General features: G+C 51.5%; 1 protein-coding gene across 1 annotated transcript; it reads left to right on the forward strand.

Moving 5' to 3' along the window:
- The first annotated feature begins 1,742 nt into the window (after positions 1–1,742).
- Positions 1,743–3,885, forward strand: LOC134549414 (calmodulin, striated muscle). Its single transcript, XM_063394960.1, has 2 exons — positions 1,743–2,702; positions 2,976–3,885. The coding sequence occupies exon 1, from the start codon at positions 2,227–2,229 to the stop codon at positions 2,674–2,676; it is 450 nt and encodes a 149-aa protein (XP_063251030.1). The 5' UTR covers positions 1,743–2,226; the 3' UTR covers positions 2,677–2,702; positions 2,976–3,885.
- The last annotated feature ends 10,980 nt before the right edge of the window (positions 3,886–14,865 follow it).

Below are 14,865 nucleotides of genomic sequence, written 5' to 3' on the forward strand. Positions count from 1 at the left end.
TCTCACCAGACAGGTTCCCAGCACAATTCCTCCTGGGAATTGCAGCGTTCCACACGCCCGGAGCTTTTTCCAGGGGAGGTTTTGCCCAGGAGGAAAACCCCAGGATCCTCTCCCGGATTTATCCCGCCATTCCTCGGGTGTCCCTCAGCTGTCCCATGGGCTGGGGTTTGGTCTGTGCCCTTCCCTCCAAATCCCGCAGCTCCAGCTCCTCACTGGGTTAAGCTGGGATCAGCTGGGGCCGATTTCCCGTAACCAGGAAAGTCAAATTATCCCTGATGTGGAACCTCCTGGTCCAGCGGCTCCGTGATCCGGCTGGGAAAGGTCACCGGGCTGCTGTGGGCACAGAGGGAAGAGGGAGGGAGGGAGGGATGGATGGATGGATGGAGGGATGGATGGAGGGATGGATGGAGGGATGGATGGATGGATGGGATCCATGGATAAATGGATGGATGGATGGATGATGGATGGATGGATGGATGAGTGGATGAGTGGATGAGTGGATGGATGGAATCCATGGATAAATGGATGAATGAATGGATGGATGGGATCCATGGATGAGTGGATGGATGGAATCCATGGATAAATGGATGAATGAATGGATGGATGGGATCCATGGATGGATGGATGGAGGGATGGAGGGATGGATGGATGGGTGGGATCCATGGATGGATGGATGGGATCCATGAACAGATGGATGAACAAATGGATGGTGGGATGGATGAGATCCATGGATGGACGGATGGAGAAACAAACACCCCTCATTTGTCACTGTCCCCTCCTTTACTCCCTGAGTAAGAGATGAGCAGACCCAGCCTTACCATGGGGAGAACCCTCTGCTCACCCTGAGTAACAGAGCAGGACCCCACACCCTCCCCTGATCCAGCCCCACACCCCCCCTGATCCAGCCCCACACCCTGCCCTGACCCAGCCCCACACCCCAGCCCCACACCCTCCCCTGGCCCAGCCCCACACCCTGCCCTGACCCAGCCCCACACACCCCCTGACCCAGCCCCACACCCTCCCCTGGCCCAGCCCCACACCCCAGCCCCACATCCTGCCCTGACCCAGCCCCACACCCCTGACCCAGCCCCACACCCTCCCCTGATCCAGCCCCACACCCGCCCCTCACCCAGCCCCACACCCCCCTGACCCAGCCCCACATCCCCCCTGACCCAGCCCCACACCCCCCCTGACCCAGCCCCACACCCCCTCTGACCCAGCCCCACACCCTCCCCTGATCCAGCCCCACACCCGCCCCTCACCCAGCCCCACACCCCCCACACCCAGCCCCACACCCCCCCTGGCCCAGCCCCACACCCTCCCCTGGCCCAGCCCCACACCCTGCCCTGACCCAGCCCCACACCCTCCCCTGATCCAGCCTCACACCCTCCCCTGGCCCAGCCCCACACCCTCCCCTGACCCAGCCCCACACCCTGCCCTGACCCAGCCCCACACACCCCCTGACCCAGCCCCACACCCCAGCCCCACATCCTGCCCTGACCCAGCCCCACACCCCTGACCCAGCCCCACACCCCCCCTGACCCAGCCCCACACCCTGCCCTGACCCAGCCCCACACCCTGCCCTGATCCAGCCCCACACCCCCCTGACCCAGCCCCACACCCTCCCCTGATCCAGCCCCACACCCTCCCCTGACCCAGCCCCACGTCACCACCCTGGATCCAACCCCTGCGGGTGACTCAGGGCCCGGCAGCTCCGAGCAGGAGCGGCAGCTCCGGCACCTGGGACCTGCCAGGACCTGCACGGGGATCCTCCCTCGGCGCCTTTGATGCGCTGCCAGCACCGCCTGGGGCTGGGGAGACCGAGGGGGCTCCCTCCAACCCCTTTGTGCAGCTCCAAACCTCTCCAAAATATCCCAAAATATCCCCAAACCTGGGAAAACCGCGTGTGTCACCCCCACCGCCGCCTCTCCCCGAAACCACGGAGCCACAGCCCAAATCCCTTAATTAGGGCTTGGCTGGGATGTGGCCCCTGAAATGCCACCGTGGGAGCGGCAGGCCGGGAGCCAGGGCGGCCCAAGGGGGCTGGGCCACCCTCATTCCCCGGCTCCCAAAACTTCCAGCTCCATCCCCATCCCTGCCTCCTCCTCCTCCTCCTCGTGCTGATCCAGGGAGAGGCACTGGGAGGGAAGGGAGGAGGCTCCATCTCCTCCTCCCCGGCGGCGCCTCGGCGTGCCGGGGCAGAGCCGCGTGCCGGCGGGGAGCGCCATGGCCGAGCGGCTGTCGGAGGAGAAAATCGCCGAGTTCAAGGAGGCCTTTTCCCTCTTCGACCGCGACGGCGACGGCTGCATCACCACCAAGGAGCTGGGCACCGTCATGCGCTCGCTGGGCCAGAACCCCACCGAGGCCGAGCTGCAGGACATGGTGGGCGAGGTGGACGCCGACGGCAGCGGCACCATCGACTTCGCCGAGTTCCTGTCGCTGATGGCCAGGAAGATGCGGGACACGGACAGCGAGGAGGAGATCCGCGAGGCGTTCCGCGTCTTCGACAAGGACGGCAACGGCTACATCAGCGCGGCCGAGCTGCGGCACGTCATGACCAACCTGGGCGAGAAGCTGACGGACGAGGAGGTGGACGAGATGATCAAGGAGGCCGACTGCAACAACGACGGCCAGGTCAACTACGAGGAGTTCGTGAGGATGATGACGGAGAAGTGACGGCCCTCGCCGGCTCCGTTCTGCAGGTAACTCCCCCCCGGGATGGAGCATCCGTGGAGAAAATCCCCGGATCTTGGCTCTCCCCCATCCCGGCCTCGTGTTGGTGCTTGGAAAAAAATCAATGTCTGTGGTGCTGCTTTTTTTTTCTTTTTTTTCTATTTTTTCTTTTTTTCCTATTTTTTCCTCTTTTTTTCTTTTTTTTTTCTTTTTTTTTTCTTTTTTTTTCCTTTTTTTTTCCTTTTTTTTTCCTTTTTTTCTTTTTTTTTAAATTTTTCCTTCATTTGTTTTTTTCTCCATAGGGAACAGAGGTTGTGGTGCTTCTCCCCCAGCCCCTCCATCCCCTCCCACCTTCTCCAGGCTGGAAAAAAATCCTCTTTTATCCCATTTGGAGCGTCACCAAGCGGCGTCTGCATCGGCTGTGGGATGCAGATGGACACGGGGTCCCCGTGGGATGTCTCGTGTCTGTTCCAGTGGCCACTGGATATTCCCTGGATTCCCCAAGTCCAATAAAAAACGTCCCCCCACGTCCTGGTGGCTGCTTCATTCGGCTTCTCCTCGAGATCCCTGCTCACAGATATTCCCTCAAATCACCCTGGTCAGGCTCAGCCCCCGCCTCATCTCCGTCCTCTTCCCATTCCATCCCTTTTCCCGACAGGCTGGGAAGATGCTGGAGACCTGGATGTGGCCGTCCCAAACCTCATCACTTTTGGGATCAGGATCTCGGGGGTTCTTTTCCCTCTTCCAAGCTAAGAAAAGCTGGATTTGTCCCTAACCCCCATCCCAGAGCTGAGCAGAGCAGGATTCACTTTCCTGGCCGTGATCCCAAACTCGCCGTGCCTCAGTTTCCCCACAGCGAGGGGGGATCCTGGGATGGAATCCTTCCCTCCACAGAGGAATTGGAATGAAAATTCCTTTTAATGGATCTAATTAATGCCCCGTGCTAATGAGCAAACGGGGCTGAGCTGCTCCGTGGGGAATTTTGGGTCTGCCACGACTCCAGCCCCACTTCCAGCCCATCCCTGGGGCTGGGAACTTTGGCAATCGCAGTTGTTTTCCCGGGAAAACCGGGCGGGTCCTGGCAGAGCTGAGCACGCCCACGCTCACTCCCAGCACCTTCTCCCTCACACTCACAGGGTGAGAGCGGGGCAAAGTCCAGCCCCAAAACCCCCAAATCCAGCCCCAAAACCCCCAAATCCAGCCCCAAAATCCCCAAATCCAGCCCCAAAATCCCCAAATCCAGCCCCAAAACCCCCAAATCCAGCCCCAAAACCCCCAAATCCAGCAAAATCCAGCCGGAAAAAATTCCCAAGTCCCAGGGTCACGCCGGGCTATTGTAATGGGATGGCTAAAATTAGCCCTTCCCCAAATTCTGGATTATTTATTCCATGCCAGGACCCAACTCCAAACCCATCCTGGTATTTTTAGGCCTGACCTTTTTTTTCTCCTTCTATTTTGGGGTTGTTTAATTTCCGGAGCGTTTTTTCCACTCCGCTTATCCCGGGATGGATTTTCCTGACGATGATCCTGGACGGGAGGCTGGATCCCGGCCCGGCAGCTCCATCAACCACAGAGGAAGTTGATCCACGTTTTCCCATTTTTCCCTGAATTTGGTGCTCGGGAGAGCGGCGGGAAGGTTCCCACAGCACCCCTTGGGATGGACACATGGATGGAGAGGATGGTCCCAGTTTTTTCCAGCACTGGAAAAGGAGGGAATTTTGCTTCCCAAATCCAGGTTTTCATCCCCAGATTGTCCCTCTGGAGGAGAAGGAGCTGCTGGAATTGCAGGATCCGGCCTGGCAGATCCATGGCCAGTGGAATTCCATCCGGTGTTGGTTAATGATTGAATCCATCGGGGTGCAGGGGGTGCACTCGGAGCCCGGGAGTTTGGAGGATCCCTGGGATCTCCCTGATCCCTCCCCATCCCGATTTTCCACCCTAAAACTTGGGCAGGATGTTCCCTGTGCCTCAGGATGGGGATGGAGGGATGGGGAACAGGGATCACCTGGGATGGGAACTGGGAATCATCTGGGACAGGAATCGCCCGGGATTGGAGCTGAGGGATCATCTGCTGTGGGATTTGGGATAGGGATCACCTGGAATTGATCCTTGATAGATCATCTACCTTGGGATTTGGGATAGGGAATGACCTGGAATGATCCTGGATAGATCATCTAATGTGGGATTTGGGATAGGGAATGACCTGGAATTGATCCTTGATAGATCATCTAGCATGGGATTTGGGATAGGAAATCATTTGGGACGGGTCCTGGGAGATCCTCTAAGCCAGGACCTGGGGTAGGAATTACCTGGAACGGATCCTGAAGGATCATCTGGGGTAGGAATAACCTGGAATGGATCCTGAGGGATCATCTGCTGAGGGATTTGGGATAGGGAATCCCCTGGGATGGGACCCTGGGATCGTCTGATGTGGGAACTGGGAAAGGAATCACCTGGGGTGGGTCCTGTGGGATTTAGGATAGGAATCACCTGAGACAGGTCCTGGGAGATCATCTAAGCCAGGACCTGGGGTAGGAATAATCTGGGATGGGATTTGGGGTAGGGATAACCTGGAATTGATCCTGGATAAATCAATCTGCTGTGGGATTTAGGATAGGGATCACCTGGAATTGATCCTGGATAAATCATCTGCTGTGGGATTTGGGATAGGGAATCACCTGGGACGGGTCCTGGGAGATCCTTTAAGCCAGGAACTGGGGTAGGAATCACCTGGAATGGATCCTGAAGGATCATCTGCTGTGGGATTTGGGACAGGAATCACCTGGAATTGATCCTGGATAAATCATCTAATGTGGGATTTGAGATAGGGAATCACCCAGAATTGATCCTGGATAAATCATCTGCTGTGGGATTTGGGATAGGGAATTACCTGGAATGGATCCTGAAGGATCATCTGCTGTGGGATTTGGGATAGGGAATTACCTGGAATGGATCCTGAAGGATCATCTGCTGTGGGATTTGGGATAGGGAATCACCTGGGATGGGACCCTGGGATCATCTGATGTGGGAACTGGGAATCACCTGGGGTGGGTCCTGTGGGATTTAGGACAGGAATCACCTGGGACAGGTCCTGGGAGATCATCTAAGCCAGGACCTGGGGTAGGAATAATCTGGGATGGATCCTGAGGGATCATCTGCTGTGGGATTTGGAATAAGGAATCACCTGGAATTGATCCTGGATGGATAATCTGTCGCAGGATTTGGGATTGGAAATCACCTGGAATTGATCCTGGGAGATCCTCTAAGCCAGGACCTAGGGTAGGAATAACCTGGGATGGATCCTGAGGGATCATCTGATGTGGGAACTGGGAAAGGAATCACCTGGGATGGGTCCTGGAGGAACATCTGCTGTGGGATTTGGGATCCTCCAGTGTGGGATCCGGAGCAGGGATAACCTGGGTGGGATCTGGGATGGGGCAGGTGAGGGATCCATGGAATGGCCCATGAGGAATCCCTGGGCTGGGGTGGGTTTAGGGTGGGACGTGTGGATCACCTGGAATGGGATGGGATGGACTTGGGGGGATCCCCTGGGATGTGATGGAGGGGGAATCTCCTGGATCCACACTGCTCCCACCAGGCATTTTCCAGGTATTTTCCGACAAAAAAAATCCACCGAGGGCTCCAGCACCACCCAAAACCAGGATCCGACTCTGCCCCCATTGCTCCCTGCTCACCTGGACCCCGTTTTTCCCCTAAAATGGAATTTTTAAGGAAAAAAAGAAGCTCAGGAACCCCCCCAGCACCCTCCATCCCTCAGGACCGGAGCTGTTTGCTCCAATCCTGTGGAATCCATCCCAAATTCCCCCCATTCCCTGAATTTCAGCAGCCCAAGGTGTTCTCATCCCGTTTCCACAACGCGGCTTTAAAAATGCATCCGTTAAATTCAGGAGAACAACGCCGGGACCTCCCAAGGTTCTCCCAAAGGAAAAGTGGGATTTTTTTCCCGCTTTTCCCCATTTTTCTCCCCTTTCCAAGCCCCCTCCCGGCAGTGACTCTGCCCTTGAGCAAACAGGACGCGGGGCCTGGGAAATGTCTGCGGGAAGGGGAGGCCCCTCCACCTCCAGCTGCCAGAAAAAAAGTCTGGAAAAACGGCTCTGGAAGCAGGATTGATCCAGGGGGAGGGGTGGGCTGGGAAATCAAGGCAGGTTCTGCACGGGGGAGTAAAAACAAACCCCAAAAATCCATTTACACTCTCCTTTTTCCAACGTTTATTTTGGAAAAGAAAAGGTTCCGTTTCCCAGGGGTGATTTTTTAACTTGTTTTGAAGGGATTTTTCTCCCTGGTTTTCCACTTTGGGGTTATTTGTGGAGGGAGAGGGAATTTCTCTCCTGTCTGCGGGAATAAAAATGGAAAAACCACAGAAATTATCCCAAAATCAGGCACAGGGAAATGTGGGAAGCGTTGTCCAGGGATGGCCAAAATGATGGAGAACGGCAAAATTCAGTGCAAATTCCACAGGGAGGCTGAGGCTGCAGCAGAGGGGGAAAGTTTTGGGGGAAAATTCCTGATTTTGGGGCGGGGGGGGTTGGGTTTGTGTCCAAATTTATTATTTTGGCATGAATCCCTCCTGGAATTGTGGGGATGAGGAGAGGGAATGAGCAGGACAGAGAGAGGGAATGAGGAGGAGGGGAGGGAAATAAAGGAGAGCAGATCTGGGGACAAGGGAGGGGACAGGAATTGGGGACAGGAATTGGGGACAGGAATTGGGGACAGGAATTGGGGACAGGAAGAACTGGGAGAGGGGAAAACGTGACCAAAACATGGAATAATAAATAAATAAAGGGGACCAGGAGATGGGGACAAGAGAGGGGACAAGAAGGGACCAGGGGACAAGGAAAAGTGGGAGCAAGAGCTGGAGAAAAGCTGGATCAGGAGAAAGGAGCGGTGGGACAAGGACGAGTTTTTGGGTTTGGGATAAACGGGAACAGGAGGAAAATGGGATGAGAAAAGGGGACCTGGAGAAAAGAGGAGCTGGGGGCCGGTGGCACCAGGGACGAGGAAAAGTCGGGAGCAGGAGAAGAAAAGCTGGATCAGGAGGGAGCAGAGGACAAGGACGAGACTTTGGGTTTGGGATAAATGGGAATAGGAAGAAAATGGGATGAGAAAAGGGGACCTGGAAGAAACAGGAGATGGGGATGGGGATGGGTGGCACCAGGAGAAGGGAGCAGGGGACGAGGAAAAGTGGGAGCAGGAGACGGAGAAAAGCTGGATCAGGAGAAAGGAGCAGGGGACAAGGACGAGACTTTGGGTTTGGGATAAACGGGAACAGGAGGAAAACGGGACAGAAAAGGGGACCTGGAGAAAAGAGGAGCTGGGGGCTGGTGGCACCGGGGACGAGGAAAAGTCGGGAGCAGGAGAAGGAGAAAAGCTGGATCAGGAGGGAGCAGGGGACAAGGAAAAGTGGGAGCAGGGGACAAGGACGCGGCTTTGGGATCCCGGCCCCTCCATCCCCCTCTCCCGGCGTTCCCGAGGGGAATCCCGAGGGACTTTGCCGAGGGCTCCTCCCGGTCCACATTCCACAGGGAATTCCACTGAATTCCACTCTCCCAGCGCCCAGGGCTTCCCCAGACTCCAATCCCCGAAATTTGGGATCAATCCCGAGGGAATTCGGCGCGTGAAATCCAAGGAAGGAATTCCAAGATCCCAGAGGCGGCTCCAGCCCGGCTGGGAAGGGAACGAAACTGGAAAAGGAGTTTGGAGGCGCCGGGAGGGGTTTGGGAACACCGGGAAAAATCCCAAATCCAAATGCAGATTCCAGAGGGCGGTGCGGAGGGTGAACTCCAGCTGAAACCCTCTTCCATCCCAAAATTCCTCAAAAAAAAACCGGGAATTCCCGCAGGGTTTAAATGCAAGCGGAGCCGCTCGGTTTTTCCAGCCCCGCTGGAGCTGCCGGGAATTTTAACAAATTAATTAATTTTAACAAATGGGAATTAATGGGAGCACGAGCTCAGCCCCGCCTCAGCACGGCCCATCCCGATTTTGGGATTTTGGGAATCTTTTTCCTCTTTTTTTCCCCCCGGGATGAGCAGGGGGATGGGGCTGCTGCTCTATAAAACACCCCCGGGGAGAAATAATTTAATTTTTCCCCCACAGCTTTAGATCCCAGCGCTTCCCGCTTTTGCCTCGATTAAAAATTCCCCCTTCGATCCCAACTAATCCCAAATCACCTCTGGGAATGAGAAATCCCCCCAAAAAAAAGAGCCCGGGCAAGGCTGAAATGGAGGAATCACCATTTTGCGGCACCCCCATCCCAAATTTTCCCGATTTTCAGCCCCTCCGTGCAGGCACAACCCGCCCTGGGCTCCCTCTCCCTCCCTATCCAAGACTTTCCCGAAATTCCCGCTTTTCCCCTCAAACCGAGCCGCGATCAAAGGGGGTCAGAGGGGAATTCCAGAGCTTTGGAGATCTCGGGAATCGGGGTCTGGGGGTGGGAATTGAACCTCTGGAGCTGATTTATTGTTCCCAAAAAAAAAAACCTCTCCCAAATTCCCAGATCCGGGTTTGGGGATGGATCCGAGGGAATTCGGGCTGGCGGGGACCCGCGGTTCCCTCGTCAATGGAAAACCGGCCGGGCTCGCAGAACATTCCCGGTTTTTCCCGGGTTTGTCCCTCCGGGATGAGCGGGGCCGCAATTCCCGATTCCCGGGATTTGGGATCCGTTCCTGGGGCGAGCAGCTCCGCCAAGCGGCGCCGCACGGGGAGGAGGCTCCGGCTTCCAAACCCTGCGGGGGTTTTTTTTTTCCAGGATTTTGGAAAAAGTCTCCCAAAACGCGGGAGATTTTCCACGATTCATCCCCAAAAATTCCTGCTCCAAAATCCGCGGGCGGCTCTTCCCCATCCCCGCCGGCTCCGGGATAAAAGGGCAAGGAAGGGAAATTGGAAATAAGGGAAAAAGGGATTATCCCGGTTTTCCCCAGCGCTGTTTTCCTCTGGAATGTCGCCGGCCTCTGTTTCCTTCTGGAGCTCGGGATTTCTCCGGGGACATTCCCCAATCCCGGTTTTAGTGAGAATTCCATGGGAAAGGAGGAATGGAAGCTTTGGGGAGGGGATGAAATCGTGGGGATTTTTATGGAATCATGGAATGGTTTGGGTGGGACCTTCAGCATCGTCCAGTTCCAACCCCATTCCGTGGGCAGGGAATTCCCAATCCCAGATTTCTCCAACCTGGCCTTGGACATTCCAGGGATCCAGGGAATTCTCTGGCAATTCCATTCCAGACAGGAATTCCTGCCCAAATTTCCCCTTTCCCAATCTGGAGCCATTCCCTGTGTCCTGTCCCTCTGTCCCTTGTCCCCAGTCCCTCTGCAGCTCTCCTGGAGCCCCTCCAGGCCCTGGAATGTTCTGGAAGCTCTCCCTGGATCCCTCCCTTCTCCAGGGGAACATTCCCAGCTCTCCCAGCCCTGGGATTTGGGATGAGGCCGCTGAGGGAATTCCCGGGTGATTTTCCCCGGGTGAATTTTCCTCAGGAATGGCCTCAAACCCTCCCGAGCTTTCAGCAGGAAGGAAATTCCAGGAGCCCAAATTCCCAACACCAGGATTCTCCCCTTCTCCAACAATTCCCGAGTGCCCGAATCCAGGGAAAATCCGGGGAAAATCTGAGGAAGATCTGGGGGAAATGTGGGGAATATCAGGGGAATATCAGGGGAAAATCCAAGGAAAACCTAAGGAAAAGTCCAAGGAAAAATCCAAGGAAAATCCCGCGAAAAATCCAAGGAAAATCCCAGGACAATCTGGGGAAAATCCAAGGAAAAAATCCAAGGACAATCCAAGGAGAATCCAAAGAAAATCTGGGGAAAAACCAGAGAAAATTCAAGGACAATCCAATGAAAAATCCAGTGAAAATCCAAGGAAAATCTGAGCAAAATACAAAGAAAATCCAGGGAAAAATCCATGGAAAAATCCAAGGAAAAATCCAAGGAAAATCAAGGAAAAATTCAAGGAAAATCTGGGGAAAATCTGAAGAAAATCCGAGGTAGACCCAGGGAAAATCCAGGGAAAAATCCAGGAAAAAATCCAAGGAAAAATCCAAGGAAAATTTGGGGAAAGTCTGGGGAAAATCTGAGGAAAATCCGGGGTAGACCCAGGGAAAATCCAAGGAAAAATCCAAGGAAAATTTGGGGGAAATCCCAGGACAATCCCAGGACACTCCAGGCTCTCGCACTTTCCGGGCTCCACCAAAAGCTCCGGATCCATCAGCAAAGGGAATTTGGGAATTTGGGGTTTTTTTGGGGATCCGCAGATTTTAGCCCCAGTGGGAAAAGCCGAAGGATCTGTCCGGATTCCCAGAAATCCCAAGGATCCCTTGGGATTCGCTGCCTCCGTTTCACTGTGGATCCGGGAATTCCGGTGCTCAGGGGGTCCCTCCGGACTCCCCAAATCCACCCCGGAATTCGGGATTGGGATCGCCCGAGAGAAGGAAAGGGCGTGGAAAAATCCGGAGAGGGCGTGGAAAAATCCGGAATTTCCGTGTTTGGGTGGATTCATCCCAAACCCAGAGTTGGGACAGAATTCCAGGACTCATCCCAGGGCTGAGGAAAACTCCTGTAATTTTTTTCCCGCTCACACAAAGAAGGTGAAAGGTGGGAATCCCGATCCTGGTTTGTTGGGAATTGTCCCTTGCCCGGTTTTTCCAGGGATTTGCCTCATCCAGGGAATCATGGAGTGGGATTTTCCAGCTCCCCGAGGTTTCTTCCCAAGGAATCGCTTCAATCCCACTTTGATTTTTCGGGATGAACTCCAAATGTTGGGAAAAGGCGCCAGGACCCAGGGGAGAAATCCCAGAGATTCGCAGGGATGAAGGCAAATCCCTGGATTATCGGGAAATCTCTGGATTATTGGGAAATCCATGGATTATCGGGAAATCCCTGGATTATTGGGAAATCCCTGGATTATCGGGAAATCCCTGGATTATTGGGAAATCCCTGGATTTATCGGGGAATCCATGGATTATTGGGAAATCCCTGGATTATTGGGAAATCCATGGATTATCGGGATCGTTCCCTCGGGAAATCCCCAGGGAAGAGGGATCATCCCGGAATTCCCAGCTGGGATTTGGGATTTGGGGAGGGATAAAGGAGGATTTGGGATTTGGGAATAAAAAGGGAAGGAATTGTCCCAAAGTGACCCCAAATCAACAATTCCCAACATTCCAGGGATTCCCAACATTTCAGGAATTCCCAAAGCTGGGGCCGGAGCAGATCCAGGAGATCCCAAAAATCCCTGGGAGATCCCAAAAATCCCAGCTGGGAGCAGAAAAATTGGGAATGGTTTCCATGGGAATGGGGCTCAGGGAATGAAGGGAATGAATGGGAAAAATGGAATAATTGGGAAAATGGGAAAAATGGGGTTAATGGAATTAATGGGAAAATTGAATTAATGGGAAAATGGAATAATTGGAAAAAATGGAAATAATGGGAAAAAATGGAATAAATGGAATGAATGGAAAAATGGAATAAATGGAATGAATGGAAAAATGGAATTATTGGAAAACTGGAATTAATTGAAGAAATGGAATTAATGGAAATGGAAGGAAATGGAATTAATGGAATGGATGGAATAAATGGAATTAATGGAAATAATGGAATTAATGGGATAAATGGGAAAATGGAATTAATGGAACAAATGGAATTGACGGAATAAATGGAATTAATGGAAATAATGGAATTAATGGGATAAATGGGAAAATGGAATTAATGGAACAAATGGAATTGACGGAATAAATGGAATAAACGGAATTAATGGAATTAATGGGATTAATGGAAAAATTGAATTAATGCGATTAATGGAATTGATAGAATTGATGGGAAAAGTTGAATTAATGGGAAAATGGAAAAAATGGAATTGATAGAAAAAATGGAAAAAACGGAATAAATGGAATAATTGGAATTAATGGAAAATTTGAATTAATGGAATAAATTACATAAATTGAATGAATGGAACTGATGGGAAAAAAGGAGTTGAAGGAATTGATGGAAAAAATGCAATTAATGAGAAAAATGGAAAAATTGAATTAATGGAATTGATGGAATTAATGGAAAAATTGGAATAAATGGAATTAATTAACAAATGGAATAAATAGAATTAATGGAATAGAATTAATGAAATTGATGGGAAAAATGGAACGAATGGAATTGATGGAACAAATGGAAAAATTTGAATTAATGGATTTAACGGAAAAAAAAGGAGTTGATGGAATTGATGGGGAAAATGAAATTAATGGAATTAATGGAATTGATGGAATTGATGGAATTAATGGAATAAATGGGAAAATTGAATTAATGGAACAAATGGAACAAATGGAATTGGTGGAATAAATGGAATTAATGGAATTGATGAGAGAAGTTGAATTAATGGAATAAACGGAATAAACAGAATAAATGGAATAAATGAAATTAATGAAAAAAATTGAATTAATAGAATAAATGGGAAAATGGAATAAATTGAATAATTGCAATAAATGGAATTAATTGAATAAATGGAACAAATGGAATTGATGGAAAAATGGAATTAATGGAACTGATGGAATAAATGGAGTTAATGGCATGGGAATGGGAATGGGAATGGGAATGGGAATGGGAATGGGAATGGGACAAAGCCAATCCCAGCCTGGCTTCTCCTCACTCCTGCTGTTGATCCAAAGGGATAAAAATGGGAAAAACGGGATCAAAAATGGGATAAAATGGGATAAAAATGGGGAAAACCGGATAAAAATGGGATAAAAATGGGAAAAACAGGACAAAAATGGGATAAAATGGGATAAAAATGGGAAAAACAGGACAAAAATGGGATAAAATGGGATAAAAATGGGGAAAACAGGATCAGAAATGGAAAAAATAGGATAAAAAATGGGAAAAACAGGATAAAAATGGGATCAGAGGGGTCTCTGCAAGGAAAATGGGATAAAACCAAGAAAAATGGGATCAGAAATGGGATTAAAACGGGATCAGGGCATGGAATTCCCAGCTGGAATGGAATTCCCACTCCACAGTTATCCCCATTCCCTCCCCCTGGCTGGATCCCACAGAGGAAATCTGGGAAAATCCAGGAAAATCCAGGAAAATCCAGGAAGGGCAATCCCACCTGGAAGTGCCTAAAATCCCCCCCTCTCCAGGAAATCCCAAGAAAACCCATGGAAAACAGGAATTCCTGACAGATTCTATTTACAGCAGAGCTTTAAATTAAATTAAATTAAATTAAAACGGATTTTTAGGGGGTGGGGGGAGGTAGAAGAGAAGGAGAAATCCTCGAATTCCTCTGTCTGTCCTGGGGAATTCCAGCGGGGTTTTCACGGATCCTGGGAATTTCAAGGTTTTTTTTCTGGCTCCTGGGAATTCCAGGGGGTTTTTTTTCCGGCTCCTGGGGGGTTTTTTCCGGCTCCTAGGGAATTCCAGCATTTTTTTTCCGGTTCCTGGGAATTCCGAGTGGTTTTTTCCAGCTCCTGAGGGTTTTTTTCCAGGTTCCTGGGGTATTCCAGGGAGTTTTTTTCAGGCTCCTGGGGGGTTTTTTCCAGTTTTTTTTTTTTTTCCTGGGGAATTCCAGCATTTTTTTTCTGGTTCCTGGGAATTCTGAGTGTTTTTTTTCCAGCTCCTGAGGGGTTTTTTCCAGGTTCCTGGGGATTCCGGAGTTTTTTTCCAGTTCCTGGGAATTCCAGGGGTTTTTTTTCCGGCTCCTGGGGATTCCAGGGGTGTTTTTTTCTGGCTCCTGGGTTTTTTTCCAGCTCCTGAGGAATTCCAGGTGTGTTTTTTGGGAACCCGAAGTGTGTTTTGGGAATTCCGGGGTGGTTTTTGGGAATCCCGGGGTGTTTTTTGGGAATTCCAGGTGTTTTTTGGGAATCCCGGGGTGTTTTTTGGGAATTCCGGGGGTGTTTTTTGGGAATCCCGGGGTGTTTTTTGGGAATCCGGGGTGTTTTTTGGGAATTCCAGGGGTGTTTTTTGGGAATTCCTGGTGTGTTTTTTGGGAATTCTGCATTTTTTTCCACTCAGTTGTAGCAGAGGTATCGGATGAGGCGTGGCGGGAGCTGCAGGCAGCGGAGGCCGCTCCTGGGGAATTCCAGGATGGTTTTTGGGAATTCCGGGGGTGTTTTTTGGGAATCCCGTGTGTTTTTTGGGAATCCCGTGTGTTTTTTGGGAATCCCGGGGTGTTTTTTGGGAATCCCGTGTGTTTTTTGGGAAT

Source organism: Prinia subflava, chromosome 4 (genome assembly GCF_021018805.1).
Source record: "Prinia subflava isolate CZ2003 ecotype Zambia chromosome 4, Cam_Psub_1.2, whole genome shotgun sequence".
Classification (NCBI taxonomy): Eukaryota; Metazoa; Chordata; class Aves; order Passeriformes; family Cisticolidae; genus Prinia; species Prinia subflava.

What these genes read in the sequence shown, in the direction of transcription:
- LOC134549414 (XM_063394960.1), top strand. Translation starts at nt 2,227, where the DNA reads ATGGCCGAGCGGCTGTCGGAGGAGAAAATCGCCGAGTTCAAGGAGGCC.